A 16,970-nucleotide genomic window follows, 5' to 3' on the forward strand; every position below is an offset into this window, starting at 1 on the left:
TGCAAAACCCTAGTGCTAGAGTGCAGTCTTGAGGTCATTTGGTGCTGGGATCCAACCTTTCAGAGATGAGGAAACCAGCATTTATAAAAGGCTCAGAATCTGCTTCTAATTGTGGATTGGTAAAAGCGTCTTGGTTTCCCAAGGAACATATGGCATAGATTGATGGTTAAAAATGTACTAGAGGGACTAAAATATTAATGTAGGAGTATTCACAGATTCCTCCTTTATAATCCCCTGCTAAGAATAATTCTGGCAATGCCACCCCAGCATCTCCTCACACTGGGGAGCTGAGATGGACGGAGGGTGACATAATTTTGCACACCATGGAGGACTGGGAAAGAGACTCCACTCAGGACAAACACCTCCCTCATACATGTTTGGGGGTGCCCAAACTGCCCTCTTCATAGTGGAACACTTACTGAGACAGGAAGGAGAGGATCACCCTTCAGGATCTTGATTTACCTGGAGGTCCAAGTGGGGGTTACTAAGAGATACTGCGATGTTGACAGCTGGGGTCAAATGTGGGTGAGTAGTTCAGGGGGCCACTGGTGCCCGGGGACAAGTCCCTGTGTGGGGGGACTACTGGAGGCACCATTCATCCATCCACATGAAAGGAAGCTCATAGCACATATGAATGATCAGAGGGGGTGCCTGGTCCCCTGGATCACCCATGTCACACACTCCTTGCCAGAAAAAGGGGAGAGTTAGTCTCAACACCACAGAGACTAGGAGTAAGGACAGTTGTTAGGAATTGCCTAAAGGCAGAAGCCAGGAGGAGACTAAACTGAGAACTGGAAAAATGGCCAGGGGTGCCAAATTCTTAGAGAAAGAAATTTCCAAAATGGATTATGGATATAAAGACAAGATGCCAACAAGATCAAAGACTCTGATATCTAGCCCATGGATATCAGTGACTAGAAATGAACCTAAACTTGTTAAATTGTGAAGGAGTTTATCCATTCAATCAATAATCATTTACTGAGTGCTGGCACTGTTACCAAATTCTGAGAAAAGGCACTGTATCAGAAATTTTGCTTTCACAGAGTTGACATCCTACCTGCAGGAGAGGGGCTTTATGAGAATCCCCAAATCTGGCCAACAACAAAGGCCTGTGATTGCTCACCTCTTAAGGCCTCCAACAACAGGAGTGGGATAATAGAGCAAAGCCCAAAAAGGTCATCCTCCATGAAGCCAATCTCAGACTTGGCAAAAAACAAGGACAAACAAAGAAGATCTTGGCAAGCACCACAGGTAGAGCAGAAGGATGACCAAGGACTCTATCCCACTGTGTTGGAGATAACCTCACACAACCTGAAACCAGGGCATGCTGAGGCAAGATTCTGGTCAAGCCAAAGTCAGTTTCCCTAATCTCATGTAAACATGTTGCAGTGTGTGAGAATTGTTTTGGTGTGGTTATACCTTCTGAGCTTGCAGGCACGTAGTCAGACCATCCTAAACACTTGGGTATGTGTTTGGGGAGGAGACAGAATATTAAAATGTATAAAATAAAACCTCAGGAGAACAGTAAGGGGAGGCTCTTCTATTTCGAAGAAGTTCTCCTAAGTATGGCTGTCTGTTTCATTGGCGTACTCTGGGGACTTGCGAAGCCTTAACACAGGCTAAGGAAATGCTGTTAGTTCCTGCCTTATGTAACTATGCTTACAGCTTTCCAATACTCCAAAATTAAAGAAACTTTACATCTCTAACTTTTGTACTGTCATCTTTCCATCACTGACATCACTGTCCTATTGTGATGACCAAGCAGATTGCTGTCAGAGCGGGATTAATGCCAAGGACTCCTGCAGGCCCTTGCCAGAATGCAGCCAGCCACTTTCCAGAGAAACACTGCACACCTATTGAGGTTTAGATGTAAAAGGAAGCCCCAAGGGAACTGAGTGTTGCTTTGACTTTCACTGATTCAACTCTTTTTGTAAAAGTTAGAGACTCCAGAATCAAAAAACAAGGGGAATTTACAGATGCCAATGGTTTCAAATATTGGAGGTAATGGTAATAACACAGTTGATATAAAACTCTGTCATTAACTAACCTTTGCTATAAAAAATGGCCAAAAATAGAGAATGATTTCAAATTAAAAATTTTAACGGTGAAGATTTCTACTTTAAAATATGTGAATTACTCCAACTAAGAAGACCCCAAAATGAAGTAGCTTTACTAGTGAAATTTACCAAACATTTGAAGAAGAATTAACCCCAATTCTTCCAAAAATAAAAATAAAAAATAAAAAAGGAGGGACCACTCCCAAACTCATTTTACAAGGCTGATATTATCTTGATACCAAACTGGAAAAGGACACTACTAGAACATAACAGGCCAATATCCCTAATGATTACAGATGCCAAAATTCTCAGTAAAATACCAGCAAACCTTAATTAGCAGCACATTGAAAAGATCATTCACCATAATCAAGGGGGATTTATTCTGGGGATGCAGGAATGGTTCAAAATACGCAGACTGTCACTGTGATACATCACAATAGAATGAAAGAAAAGAATCCTATGATCATCTCAATAGGTGCAAAAAAAGCATTTGACAAAATTCAATGTCCAATCATAAGAAAAACTCCTAACAAATTAGGCATAGAAGGAACATATCGCAACATGATAAAGGTCATATAAAACAAGCTCATATCTAACATCATGCTCAGTGGTGAAAGGTTGAAAGCTTTTCCTCTGAGATTAGGAACAAGACAAGGGTGACAATTCTCACCACTCCTATTCACCATAGTACTGAAAGTCCTAGGGTGAAATAATCAAGCAAGAAAGAGAAATAAAAGGTATTGGAATTGGAAAGGAAGAAGTAAAACTGTTTCTATTTGCAGATGACATGATTTTATATATAGAAAATACTAAAGACTCCACCCAAAAACTATTAGAGTTAACCAATGAATTTAGTCAAGTTGCAGGATATAAAATTACATACAAAAAGTCAGTAGCATTTCTATATTGCTAACAACAAATTTTCTGAAAAAAGATGTAAAGAAATTGATCCCATTTATAATAGCATCAAAAATAATAAAGTACTTAGGAATTATTTCAACTAAAGAGGTGAAAACTCTATGCTGATAACTGTAAGATCTTGATGAAAGAAACTGAAGAAGACAGAAAGAAATGGGAAGGTATCCCATATTCATGGATTAGAAGAATTAATATTGTTAAAATGTCAATACTACCAAAATCCATCTATAGATTAAATGCAATACCTATTTAAGATCCCAATGGCATTTTTTACAGAAGTAGAAAAAAAACACTCCTACAATTTGTATGGAACACAAAAGACCCCTAATAACTAAAGAAATCCTAAGAAAGAAGAACAAAGCAGGAGGTATCATACTCCCTGATTCAAGGTATACTATAAAGCTACAGTCATTAAAACAGTATGGTACTGGCATAAAAACAAACAGACCAATGGAACAGAATCAAGAGCCTGGAAATAAACCCAAGCATACATGGTCAACCTAATATTTGACAAAGGAGCCAAGAATACTCAATGGAGAAAAGACAGTCTCTTCAATAAATGGTTCTGGGCTCATTGGATATTCACACGCAGAAGAAAGAAACTGGACCCATATCTGATTCCACTCCCAAAAATTAACTCAATGGATTAAAGACTTGAAAGTAAAACATGGAACCTGGAAACTCCTAGAAGAAAACATAGCAACAAAACTCCTTGACATGGGTCTTGGTGATGATTTTTTGGATATGACACCAAAAGCTCAAGCAACAAAAAAAATAAACAAGTGGGATTACATCAAACTAAAAAGTTTCTGCACAGCAAAAAAACCCAAAAAACCAAAAAACCACCAAAAAAGTGAAAAGACAACCTATGGAATGGGAAAAATATTTGCAAACCATGTATCTGATAAGGGGTTAATATCCAAAATACATATATATATACCTCATACAATCCAGTAACAAAGGAAAAAAACAAAAACCTTAAAAAAAATGGGCTAAAGGCCTCAAGAGACATTTCTTCAAAAAAGATATAGGACAGGCCAATAGGTACATGAAAAGATGAACACTAGCATGAGGGAAATGCAAATTAAAACCACAATGAGCTATCATCTCACACCTGTTCGGCCATCATCATGAAGACAAGATAGATAGTGGATGTGGAGAAAGGGAACCCATGTGCACTGTTGGTGGGAATGCAAACTGGTGTAACCACTGTGGAAGACAGTATGGAGGCTCCTCAAATTAAAAATGCAACTACCAGATGATCCAGTAATCCCACATCTGGGAAATGTATCTAAAGGAAACAAAACCACTAACTTGAAAAGATATTTGGACCCCAATGTGTTCAGCACCATTACCTACAATAGCCAAGACACGGAAATAACCTAAGTATCCCTCAAGGGATGAAGATAAAGAAGATGTGGTATAATAGAGAGTAGAATATTAGCCATTAAAAACAGAGGAATTCCAGCCATTTGCCATATGCTGTCATTTATATATGGAATCTAAAACAACCAACCAAACTTGCAGAAAAAGAGACAAACTTATGATTACCAGAGGTGGAGGGGAAAGTTGAGGAGAACTGGAGGAAAGTGGTCAAAGGTACAAACTTCCAGTTATAAGGTAAGTACGTACTAAGGATGTAATGGAGAGCCTGAGGACTGTAAACATAGTTGTGTGGTATACAGGACAGAGAGCAAATCTTCAGAGTTCACCTCTCAAAGACAAGGTTTTCTTCCTTTCTTTTTTATTGTATTTCTATGAGAGGAAGGAGGCAGATGAAGCTACTGCGGCGATATATTTCACAATATACGATAATCAAACCATACCGCTGTAGGTCTTACAGTTATATAGTGATGTCAATTATTTCTCAATAAAACTGGGAAGAAAACAGAAAAAAAGAGATATGTTGACATTTACCTACTATTGGATGGTAGGGAAATGAAAAAATATATATGAGTACTAAATATTTCCCCTGACAGTAGCTCAACCTCGTAATTCTTTATCATTTAGGACAAAAACACTAAAGACGATATTCAAATTTAAAAGTGATTTTCTAATTATATTATAGACCCCCTCTCTGGAAAACAAACAGTATTTAATTAAGACACAAGGCTTGCTTGATAAAAGTGTATAAAAAGGTTTGTTTCTTGAAACTTTTCTTACCACGTGATTGGGTACGTTACACAGCCAGGTCAAAGAGCTGAACATCTAGACTACATACATCTAATCAAGAGATGACTAGAACTATAAATGTCATCATTTCTACACTTATCCATAATTCATAAGTAAACTACATTAAACTGGTGCTAAGACAATACAATTTAGGTGTTAAAAACGAACTCTTCTACCTCAGACATTTTCCTAAAGGGAGAGATGACCCTCCCAGTCTGAGACAGACAGGAGAGGGGACAGGAAGCCAAGGGCCCGGCTGAGGAAGGGGAGACACACTTTAGCTCAGTGTGGGATTCTGATTGCTGGTCATAAGTTATGCAGCTTCTGAGGTGAGAAGGCAGGGGGAAGGGGTTGAACCTCTCCTTCTTCAAGTGAGAGGTGGAAAATATAATGTTATAAAGATAGAAACAGAAAGAGTCAATTCCCACATTCTTTTCTTCATCCCTGGACAGCCAGCCAAAAGCTGCAAGCCTCAGCGCTTGTTAATAAAGGACCTTGAACAAATACAGACTGCTGACTCAGGTGCCGTGAGAACACAACCCCTGAGCTAACCCGTGTACCCACTCAGAAGAACAGAAGTTACTGAATATTTATATGCCAATTTCCATAAAAATACTTCACTTGGTATTTATTTTGTATTTTTCATCACAGAGTTAGGTTTTTGTCTGAATGCATGTTCCAACTAAATATATCAAATAAAAATCTCCATTATTCCCATTCCCCATGCAGATGGTTAATCTAAGCAGTGATGGGAGGAGGAGATGGGGACAAGTGTGTCAAACAGGAGACATTTCAAAATCAACTAGGAACCATGGCCCAATCACGTGAAACTTGGGAGACCAATGGCTGGTCAGCTCATTTGGATCTTATTAACAGACCACATGCCACATTGGGAGATATTATAGATCCTATCTATAAGTTATGAAAAAGATGTCTTTGTGATCCACCTGTATTGCGATCATGCACTTACCTCATACCCAAAATTGGGATTGCACGGGTATTTAATCCATACAAAAAATTGGATATTGGCACTAGATACTTGTAGCGCTGTAAGTTTCTAATTTGTTCTTTTTCTTAATGTGAAAATAAAAACCTCTGGAGATGGGCCAAAGATGTTCACATGTTATTTTTAAAGATATGTGAGAATATAAAAATATAATGTGAGTAAAAATAATCAATTTTAAAAAGTGACCATTCTCAGTGTACTAATGTTTTCTACAAGTTAATTCTTCTGACATCCCTAGACAGGGGTGTAAAACTATGGCTCATCAAAACTGATCCATTTAAAATTAGGTAGAGCTTTAAATGTCTCTAATAATTCTTGATACTGATTTGGTTGTATTTACTGGTATCTTGAAATGACTGTATATATTCAAAAGCATTTATAAATTATAGGAATTACTGTTCAACAAAATGGCCAGAAGCTCTTTTCTGTGATAATAATACTAGTTTCCATTAGAAAAAAAAACATGAAAGGAGCATGAGCAGGATATTTTCCACCCCTCCATGTCTACGCTCCACCCTTCTCTCCTCCTGCTCTGAGCCCTCCAGGGCTGGCCTTTGACGACCCTTCAGCTCTGACTGGCTTCAGCTTGAGAGGGGCATCAGTGGAAGATGAGAGGGTCAGGCGCCTGGGTGGCTCAGTCGTTAAGCGTCTGCCTTCGGCTCAGGTCATGATCCCGGAGTCCCACATCGGGCTCCCTGCTCGGCGGGAAGCCTGCTTCTCCCTCTCCCACTCCCCCTGCTTGTGTTCCTGCTCTCGCTATCTCTCTGTCAAATAAATAAAATATTTTTAAAAAAAAGAAAGAAAAAGAAAAGAAAAAGGAAGATGAGAGGGTCAGAGGAGAATGCAACTGGGGAATTTATTCCCTGGAGAGCTCCTTGCTGGGACTGAGGTCGGTGCCCTTTAACCTTCTCCCTCGGGTCTCAGCTCCTGTAAGGCAGTCTGCTCCCACAGCTAATGCTCCCCACATCTGGCAATAGCTTCCCCCCACCAACCTCTGAACACAAGAGTGGTGGAGTGGCTACCCCATCGCTATTGTTTCTCTTAACCCTGCCCACACCTTTGTGACTAGTCCTTTCATTAAACTCTCCCCAAATTACTTCCTTTTCAGAGCATTCTTTCTTCCCTGCTGCGGCCACAACTGACAGAGAGCTCCGGTCACACCCGAAAGACTTAGGTTATACCTCTCACGGTGCACTAATTCTAAGAAATTCTAAGATAATAGGTGCCCTATATTTTTACATTCTTTGAAGCCAATTTCAGAGAGCTCGAGCCAAGAATCAAAACCAGAAAAAGAAAGCTTTCTCATCTTTTACACAACATGATCCAGTGTAATCTTTAGAAATACAATATATATAATATGGTGCATTGAAGCATAACAAATGTCCTATTAAAACAAGGCAAAAAAAAGAGTTAAATTTAAAGTATCAGTTTACCTCATGATCTTAAAAAAAGTTGTTTTTTTTTTTCTTTTCTATTTTAGGTCTACAACCATTTAAGCCACCTCCAAGAGTTATGGGGAACTAGTGTGCACTCACAGAAACCAGATTCCATGCTGGCACAGGAAAATCAATGATGAGTATGGGACCAACCTCTTGTCAAAAACAAGGACAATTTCAGAAGTACATGATGGTACTGTGAAAAAGCCACAGATACCAACCCAAAGAAAGGTCTGCTAAAGACCACACGGTGACAATTTAAACATTAAACAATGATAACAATAGCACCATCAGAATCGGCTGCACCTAAAAATGTTATACTATTACCTCAAGAGACAAACAAGAACTATGCTTTTAAAAAGGAATATATACCAACAGTAACCAATTAACCAGTGCTGAGTTTATCATCAAAATATGAGGACAAAAAGAATGAAAAATGATTTAATGGATTTTTCAAAAGAAAACAGTAATTTGTTTCACTGATATGACTGACTTTGAGTATCCAGGTAGTTATCAGTCTGAAATGTCCAAAGTCCTTTTCCTGCTAAGTTGATGCTATGAATGCCAACTCTTAGGCCAGAGGGTAAAGGATCAAAAATGGAATTAGATCCACCTAAAGCCTGGGCCTTCTGGGTGATGTCTCTTAATGTTGACCTTTCCTCCCTGTCTTACTGTGTGCACTGGTCATGGTCATCTGGGGAGTAGCCAAACACAGAGCCAGAGTTTCTGGAAGAGTCCGGGAGGAGTTCTGGGCAGGGTGGGGGTGGGAGGGGAGGATTCAGTTCTATGGGAATGACACGGGAGTTTCTGGTGCCTGGTAGAATCCTTACCCCACAGGGGCATCGGTTATGTTCCAGGAGGAATTTGAAAGACTAGGGGAAGTTGGTTCTTTTAGAAGATAGTGTGTTACCTCCTACTCTGTTTTCACTTGGTGTATCTTTCGTCATAACAAACACAACCTTTACATCCTCTGACTGTTGACCTCTTCTAACATTCGTATTACTATTTAGTTGTGCAAAACAAGCACGTGGCAAGAGCAGGAGTCTATGACTGTCCCAGCCAGCAGGGGATGATATGGACGTGGACCAGAGAGCAGTACGTATTGTGTCTCACTCTCTCTCCTTCCAAGTGGCAGTTTAAAAAACTATCCTCATTCTGTCCTCTCTTTACCACTGTCTATTTGGCATGTTAGGGTGGTCAACATTATCATCAGTCACAGGACTATGAAGAACTTTATCTGAACCTGGATGAGAAGACTTCATAGCTCCCTGAGATCCTGGATGTGGGGCTGGACACAGTAACTGATTGAAACTCTTTGGGGAGGGGCTAACTGTGTTTCCAATCATTTATGTGGGAGAGCTTAAAGTGGAGCATTTTAAGAGTGTGTATATGACCAAAAAAAAGGCGGAGGGCAGTAGACCTGTCCTGCTTTGGGTTCATACAGAAATCAAATTTTGGGGGCACCTGGGCGGCTCAGTTGGTTAAGTGGCGGCCTTCGGCTTGGGTTGTGATCCCAGGGTCCTCCAATAGAGCCCCACATCGGGCTCCTTTCTCAGCAGGGAGCCTGCTTCTCCCTCTACCTGCCGCTCCCCCTGCTTGTGCTTGCTCTCTCTTCCCCCCATCCCATGTCAAATAAATAAATAAAGCTTAAAATCAAATTTTGTTAATCACCTTGGACTTTCACTTCTGGTGGAGGTGATTACACTACTAGTCTATGGGTGGCATATAATTACTTACTTGAACAGTCAATAAAAGGCTCATAGTTTACAGATCACCAGTGACTGGTTCAAGGGTGGTCATGTGACCCACCAGAGCCAATAATACATCATAAAACATTTGCAAGGACTTGTCAATCAGAGGTAGTTCTTTCCTGCTGGGCTCTAAGGTCCAGGCACTGTAGTCATTTTGCTACTTGAATTGCAATAACTGAGAGAAAGCAGAACTGAGATATGGAGAGAGAAAAGCAAGATTTGAGTTTCCCTATCATGGGACACCTGAAGTCACCCTATCCCTGGATTTTCAGATTTGTCAGCCAATAGATTCCTTTCGCTTAGGCCAGTTTGGGCTAGGTGACCTCCCTGAAACTGAAAGTCGTACCTTATAAATTAGAAAATGACATATCAACTTGGTGTGAACTTGGTAAAGTGGTGAAAGAAACTTCTTAATTTTATAGGCAACTCTAGTAATCTGGTGCTGAGCAAATTTCAGGGCTTTTCTCCTGATGAGTTCAGAACTGTTTTTACTGAAGTGAGAACACAGTATTTTGGTACTCTCTCTTGTGCTGTGATGATGGTAGGCGTTTTGTATCTTAAATTGCTCTGAAAACCATGCTTCCCCTCCTGTTTTTTTCTTTTCTGAAAAAGAACCGATATTTAAAGTATTTATTAAGTAATAACTTTAAGTTTGCAGGTGGATGAAACAGCCATAATATTGAGAAAACACGGCAAAGTAGGAATGACACCAGAAGTTGAAAGCAAGAGGGTGTGTCAGGGTGGAGGTGGGAACGTGAGAGGCAGGAGGGCTTTGGAAAGGTTGCTTTAAGACCAGAACTGAAGTCAGCAGAGGATGAAGAAGAGCACTATGGGGCAGCCCTAAATATGCAGATGAGGTCGAAAGGCACAGGTTCCCCAGACCTGACTTTCCTCAGCCACATGCCACACACTGCAGGTGAGCAACAGGATTGCCCAAGAGTTCACCCAAGGTTGGGTACTGGCTAGACCGGTGTGGCTAGATGAAAGAGGCAAGGCATCCCAGCGTGCTAGAGCAAAGCTGAAGTGGGAGACCACGATACTTGGTAAACACTTGGAAGGGATTACATATTTGGTAGGTGTAACTCAGTATTCTTTTGAGAGCAATTACAAATTTCTCTCCAATTTCCCACTTCTCAAGAGATTGGAACTAAAGATCAGGTGACTGTTGAAGAATCAAAACTCATGGTGTGTTAGAAATTGTACAAAGAAGCACAATCTGAAGCCTCGCAGCTCTTTTAAAATCAAGTAACTGAGTCTAATTAGAACCAATCTAGGACTATCTGAAATGTGAGGAATTAGAGATGCAGTTGCTTAAAAACTAACTGGTACATAATGTGCAGCTGTCTGCAAGGCACTATTATCAATATGATGGATCCTGTGCTCATTTCACTGTTCTAAAGTGGAAAAGGATGTAAACCGGAAGTAGAATTTTCTGAAACATTGGTAAAAGGCAAAACAAGTCCTTGCATTGAGTGAGAGGCTGTTCCGAGCTCACACCTCTTGTAATTCTCCAGTGTTTGTCTCCCATTAGTCTTACTGGGGGGCATGTCTTGGTCCAGGTGTTTAGAAAAGGCACCCAGGTATCTACAGGTATGCCTGGGAGGGAACAACGAAGGGCAGGTCAAGAAGAGCCTCTGTCTCTCCAATCAGGAGGGTTTGAAGGGCCAGAGGGAAGAGTATCAGGGCTGACAGTCCTGAATACTGGCAGGGAGAAGCCAGGTGCTGCCTGACCCTAGACTCTTCTTGTCTGAGGTCCCCAGCATTTCTGTCTCTGCCTCTCTCTCTTCTGCTTGGGATGCTGGAGCCCACAGAGCCCGTTTCTTATCCCAGGTGAGGACTCAGGTGAGGTATTTGCCTAGCTTATTGCAAAAGTCCTCCCCACCCCACTTTCCTTCTCTCATCCTGCTTTTTCACAAAGTCTTTGAACATCCTGCCTTGTCTGGTGCGCCCTTCTCTCTTCTGTAGATCAGATGCTGTCTACAAGGGGAAGTTCAGATGAGCCTCAGTTTAGGTTAGAAACCAACTGCAGTGTTTGGAATTGGGAATTTGCTTAGATTTCTAAATCTTAGTGGCTGGCCTAAGTCTCAACATGATGAAGCACTGGGTTGTAGACATCAGCCAGAAACAACCTTGGAATAATAGCCAAGTCAACTCATTTCATAATGTTATATGACATTGGAAAGGTTGAGTAATTTTTCTCCCAAAAGAATGTTTAATTTAGGCCAAATGTTTCTAAGGGTGGATTGTTTAAGGGTGAGATTTATTAAGGCACTTATGTACATATGATTCTTTTCTTTCTTTATTCTAAGTAGTAGGCCCTTAAAAATTATTTTCTCTTCGTGGCCTCTAGAAAAACCATGTTGCAAGAAGATAAACCATAATTTATAGACTACTGCAGAAAAATCTCTAATTTTTTTTAAGCAAAAGAGAACTCTGAATCTTCACAGTGACATCTAACAAAAATGTCAGCGATGAATTAGGGATTTTTGCAGCAGATTCCATCTGTTTGTGTATAGCACCCCCACTGTTTTTCAAGCTTATTTTAACATCTAGCAATGAACTGAAGCAGGAGGGCGAAATATTTCTTTATATTTACATTCCCACCTAATTTTAAGAAGTGATAGATCAAATTTTTGAAATAATTATTATTAGGCAGAAAGCCACACTGAATGCAAAAAACCAACTTGAATCTCATTAATTATAGTGGGACAAGGGTACTTGTGAACACCGAACCCCATGTCATTATAAAGAACCCACAGAGAATTCTTAAAACATTTTTGTGATCCATTAAGTTCTCTTCAGATGTTAGAGTTTTAGTGAGTATTTATCCTTCCTAGTATGAATATGGTAAATTAAGAAATTGTAGTAACTGGGAGCTTTTTTCTTAAAAGTGCCTAAGTATTTGGCTATTGCCCTTATCAATACTCATAACAGCACATCAGAAAGGCCTAAAATGACATCTGAAACTCTCTATATAAGGATCCCGAGGTGGCAAAAACAAATTGGTTAGGTCTGGACTCACCAAACCCACCTGAACAATCTTGGGCAGGTGAAGACACAATGAGAGAAGGTATGCCAAGTGATACAGTGTAATGCACAGACTCTGGTAAGAACAGAGGATTATTTTTCATGACCCACAAATACTCCTCCAGGACCTTAGAAGCCCTCCCACCCTCCTACCTCTCTAATCAGCATGTCTCCTGTTAGCCATCACATTCCAGACAGTGTGTGGCTATCCTGACATCCTTTCTGGGCAAGGGGAAACCTGGTTCAACCAGATCTCACGTCTACTCAAGTCATATTACACAACCAACTTCCGCAAAGTGTAACCCACCCTTTGCCACATATCAAGGGGCCACGGGTGATTTTCCCCATGTATGCAGGTTAAGACTCTGTGCATATACACAAAAGACTAGCTGAGGTAGCAACTCTGAAGGCAAAGAAAATGAACTCTTGTTGAAATCAGTTTCTTGTCATCAGATGTAGTAAATGCAAACAAACCTGGCGACACCATACCTTTCTTCCACCGAAACTTCTTTCAGCTGCTGGTGTGGTTTGGTGCCTTCCATCTCCCTGATGCTCACTGCATAGATCTTGGTGGTGTAATCAATGGCCTTCTCTCTAGCAACGTCACTGTCATAGCCTCAAACAATGGAAAGGAACAGGGGCATGGAGTTGGTTGGCAGTGGGAAGGGAGAATGTGGGGAAGGGAGGGAATGTGCGGGAAGGGCAGCTGGCTTGCGGCAGGTGGGGCTCACTCACCTCCATCCTCTTCCGCGTCTGTGTCCGACTCCTCGCTATCCACCAGTTTGCTCTCTTGGGTCCCCACAAACTCCCTCGTCCAGATCATCAAGGCGGTGTCGGCACCACCAACCGTGAGCAGCACAGAGTCGCTGTGCAGCCACCTCACATTGGTGACGTGCGCGCTGTGCCCCACATACTTCTTGAATCTTGCATGCTGGCCCTGTAAAGCCAGAAACCCGTGAGCACCCCATCTAGAGTCTCATTACTCCTGTCTCCAGACTACTTCCCCCATGTTCTTTTCCAGAGTGGCTTCTAGTGGATACAAATTAAGCAGTCGATCTAAGCAGCAACTTCCCTCTGTTTCTTTAGAGTGTAAGCTCCATGAGGGCAGGCACTCAGTCTCTTTTTTCCCTAAAACATTACCTGGCTCATCATGGGTCCTCAGTATGTAGTTTGTGAAGGAAGGAACGAAATGTTAGACTACAGACCCTACTTCTGGGAGCCTAATGAAGTGTACAAAGCTTATTTGTTTCTCTCAAATATTAAATGTACATTCTCCACGGGTCTCTAGTGTAAACTCCTGATGGTTAGTCTGGCTCACATTTGAGTTCAGAAGTGTCTTCACAGTCATCTCCCATAGTGGCTTTTGTACCACAGCCCAGGCTAGGACAGAAGAGCAAGGGACCGCTTATAATCCTGGGGCCTAAAGTAAGATTTAAAATGAACACAGCAGTTTCTGCCACGGATACTGTAAACAGTTTTCACTGGCAACACTCAAATAATTGGTTTTAAAACAAAGTAAGCTCCTTTTCAACAAGCATAACCAAATAAAAGAGCCCAACTTATGAGTGATTACGGAAAGCTCTTCAGAGTTGCACACCCAGGCCACACAACGTTCATCCCAGGTGGGGAAGGATGAGGGTGGAATATGAGTCAGCTGCTCACACTGGGCAGTCCTGACATGTGGTGGAAGCCGAAGCTGCCACCAGAAACCAGCTTCCATTTTTGGCTCATGAGCCATGGCCTGGCAAAAACAGCTCCAGCGAGAGCCATTTAAAGAGGGAGAGTTTTTCCATCCTCTCAGCAACAACCAGAGAATACCCTGACCGATGTGGGAAGCTGCACGCTTTTTCTGAGGTTGTGAGAGGGCCATCGGTGTCCCCGATGGAAACTGGTCTCAGTAACAGGAGAAGCTTCCAGAGGGTTTTAGGACTGGCATGCTAAGGAACATGAAACCAGCACAGACACATGGCAGGAGACAGGTGCAGCAGAGTGTATGACTCTGAAATACTCTTAGTCAAGATCTCTCTGTATCGGGCAGACCCCTACCTGACAGCGGAGTGGAAATGCCCACTCCTCAACAGAATACTGAGTGTAGAAAGATTAGGGAAGCAGACAGGCAGGCCATATTTCCAGGAAGCCTTCCAGAGCCACTAGTTGCCAGAAAATAGGCACATTTTCTAGCATTGAAAATAAGGATTTCCAAGGGAAACCACTATTCACATAGTTCTATGTGAGGTCATGGGAGCAAAGAGGCCAGCTATAGTGGCTGCAGCCGTGTGTCCTGCTGGTCTCCCAGTTGGAAGCAGGAACCTACCCACTGTATCTACTACACATACAAGCTTATTTCTTGAGGTGGACAAAGAAAAAGAGCCTGAGGAATGCTGCTCCATACCCCTACTTATATAATGGGATATACGGTTGCTAGACAGGATGAAAGAAGAAATCCAAAAAGAAAGGTTCAGGAGAAAAAATATTCTAAGGTGATCATAATCACGTTGCAGAGGGAAAGAAAGTGACAGAGGAAAAAGAGGAAAAAGTTCTGAGCCACTAAAACAATTTAACAAAGCTGAGATTCTTGCAGCAGAGGGGGATTAAAGATTCTCAGAATATGAAGCAAGATCACTGCTCCATGGAACAATAAAGGGAATTCGCAGTTACTAGACATTTCCAGGAAACTAGCTGCTCCCCCAGGAGGAACAGGCCAGCAGGAATGTTTGGTGGCTCCCTGAGGGCTTATGAAAGGAGCCTCCTGAAGACCTGGCAGAGCTGGTCCGATGAGCTGTCCTTCTGGGTCACCACGTCAAACCACACATTTGTGTATCACTCATCAGGACTCACTACCACAACTTGCCTCTTCCCCTGAGTCATGACAGAACAGAGAATCTGGAATATGTCCCCACAGGACTGGGTGTTAACTGCTGTTTGGTGAGAAATTCCTGAGAGTTTGATGAAAGCGATGTACCCTCTCCCCAGATTCACAACATTTCACATAGAGTTTCTCTGCCTGTAACACTTAATGGACAAAGTTCCTCTCAGAAGAACAATTCTCTAGAGCCTTTGGTTTTCCGAGGAGGAGACTCGAGAACGTAAGGGTGGGTTTTAGAAATATAAATGACATGGTGTATTTTAGCCTCGCTGGTAGAGTGGAAGGGAATGGAGGCTTAAGGGAACGGTTGGCCAGCTATATAGATGGCATCCAAGGAGAGAGCTGGGGTTTCTGCTACACGATTTAAGGTACTAGAAAAATGGATGGACTCTGGGCAAGAAGAGTTTATTCCAGGGAGGCTAGAAATAACGGGACTAATACCTCATCAAGAAGATTTTAAACTGTAAAACTGAATATATAAGAGCACGTATTAGTCATTGAAAGAAAACTGCCTGGAAGATAGGCCAAGTCACTCCTAGGAAAGGAGAACAAGAAAAAGAGTCAAGAAGACGACCTGACATTAGAGTCTAACAAATGGAACTTGGACTTTGGGCAAAGAGATTGCTGTGTGGTGAAGGGATCTCATTAAGACCCAATGACATGGAACTCAATGCTAGATTACTGCAGTTGGGATGGTGTCTTAATGGGGTAGGGCTGTTCTAACAAGATACCACCTCCGGGGGAGGGGGCTTAAACAAAAGAAATTCATCTCTCACAGTTATGCGAAGAGGCTGGAAAGTTTAAGATCAAGGTATCAGCCGATATGGTTCCTGGTGAGAGCTCCCTTCCTGGCTTGGGCACACCACCTATGAGAACACAGCAAGTGTGCTTATGGCCTTTCCTCAGTGTGTGTGTGCATGGAGAGAGAGAGAGTGAGCTCTTTGGTGTCTCTTCTTACAAGAACACTAATCCTACTGGATCAGAACCCCAGCCTTATGCTCTCATTTAACCTTAATTATTTCTGCAAATTCCCTCTCTGTATATACAGTCACATTGGAAGGTAGGGCTTCAATATATGAATTTTGGTGGGGAAGCAAACATTCAGTCCTTAACAGATGGAGAACTTTGTCCCACAGACTCAGAGCACTGGAGGAGTATGACTATACAGCTAGAAATATTCATCAGCTTGGGTCAACATATTTAGGAGCGAAAGTGTGCCAGAAAAACCAGATTAAGACAGAAAAGAGGAAGAGAAGTGATACTATCAAAGTAGTTTATACTGACCAGGGGTTTTCAAATGCTTTTAAATTATGAAACTGTTTCTTCAATCAGATCTTACATAGTAGAACTCAAGAGTAAAAAGAAACAATCCAACTTAACATCGTGGATAAAAGATTTCTACAAACACTTCACAAATGGTCAATAAGGAAACAAAGAAGTGCTTAGTATCATTAGTCATCAGGGAAACATAAATGACAAACACAGTGAGATCACATTATCTGCTCCCGGGATAGCTAAATTGTACAAGTTGGACAACACTGAATGTTGGCAACTGGAACTCTCTTACCTTCTCTATGAGAATGTAAAATGATACAATCACTTTGGAAAAGGTCTGGCAGTTTCTTAAAAAGTTAAACATGCACTTCCCCCTATGACCCAGAAATTCCACTCCTATATATTTACATAAGAGGGAGAAATCACGTCCACAAAGATTCATCCAAAAATGTTGATAGCAGC

At 41.6% G+C, this 16,970-nt stretch overlaps 1 protein-coding gene across 1 annotated transcript in view; it reads right to left on the minus strand.

Annotated features, from left to right (window-relative positions):
- EML6 (EMAP like 6) overlaps positions 1 to 16,970 on the minus strand; it is a 266,233-nt gene that overhangs the window by 28,995 nt on the left and 220,268 nt on the right. Inside the window, exons 27-28 of the mRNA XM_045886192.3 lie at positions 13,103 to 13,304; positions 12,857 to 12,983 (exon numbers count right to left, since the gene is read on the minus strand). Coding sequence (XP_045742148.2) covers positions 12,857 to 12,983; positions 13,103 to 13,304 — 329 coding nt within the window. The remainder of the gene's footprint in view (positions 1 to 12,856; positions 12,984 to 13,102; positions 13,305 to 16,970) is intronic.

Source organism: Mirounga angustirostris, unplaced genomic scaffold (genome assembly GCF_029215605.1).
Source record: "Mirounga angustirostris isolate CCGP_5_RB_7025 unplaced genomic scaffold, mMirAng1.0.hap1 SCAF_10, whole genome shotgun sequence".
Taxonomy (NCBI): Eukaryota; Metazoa; Chordata; class Mammalia; order Carnivora; family Phocidae; genus Mirounga; species Mirounga angustirostris.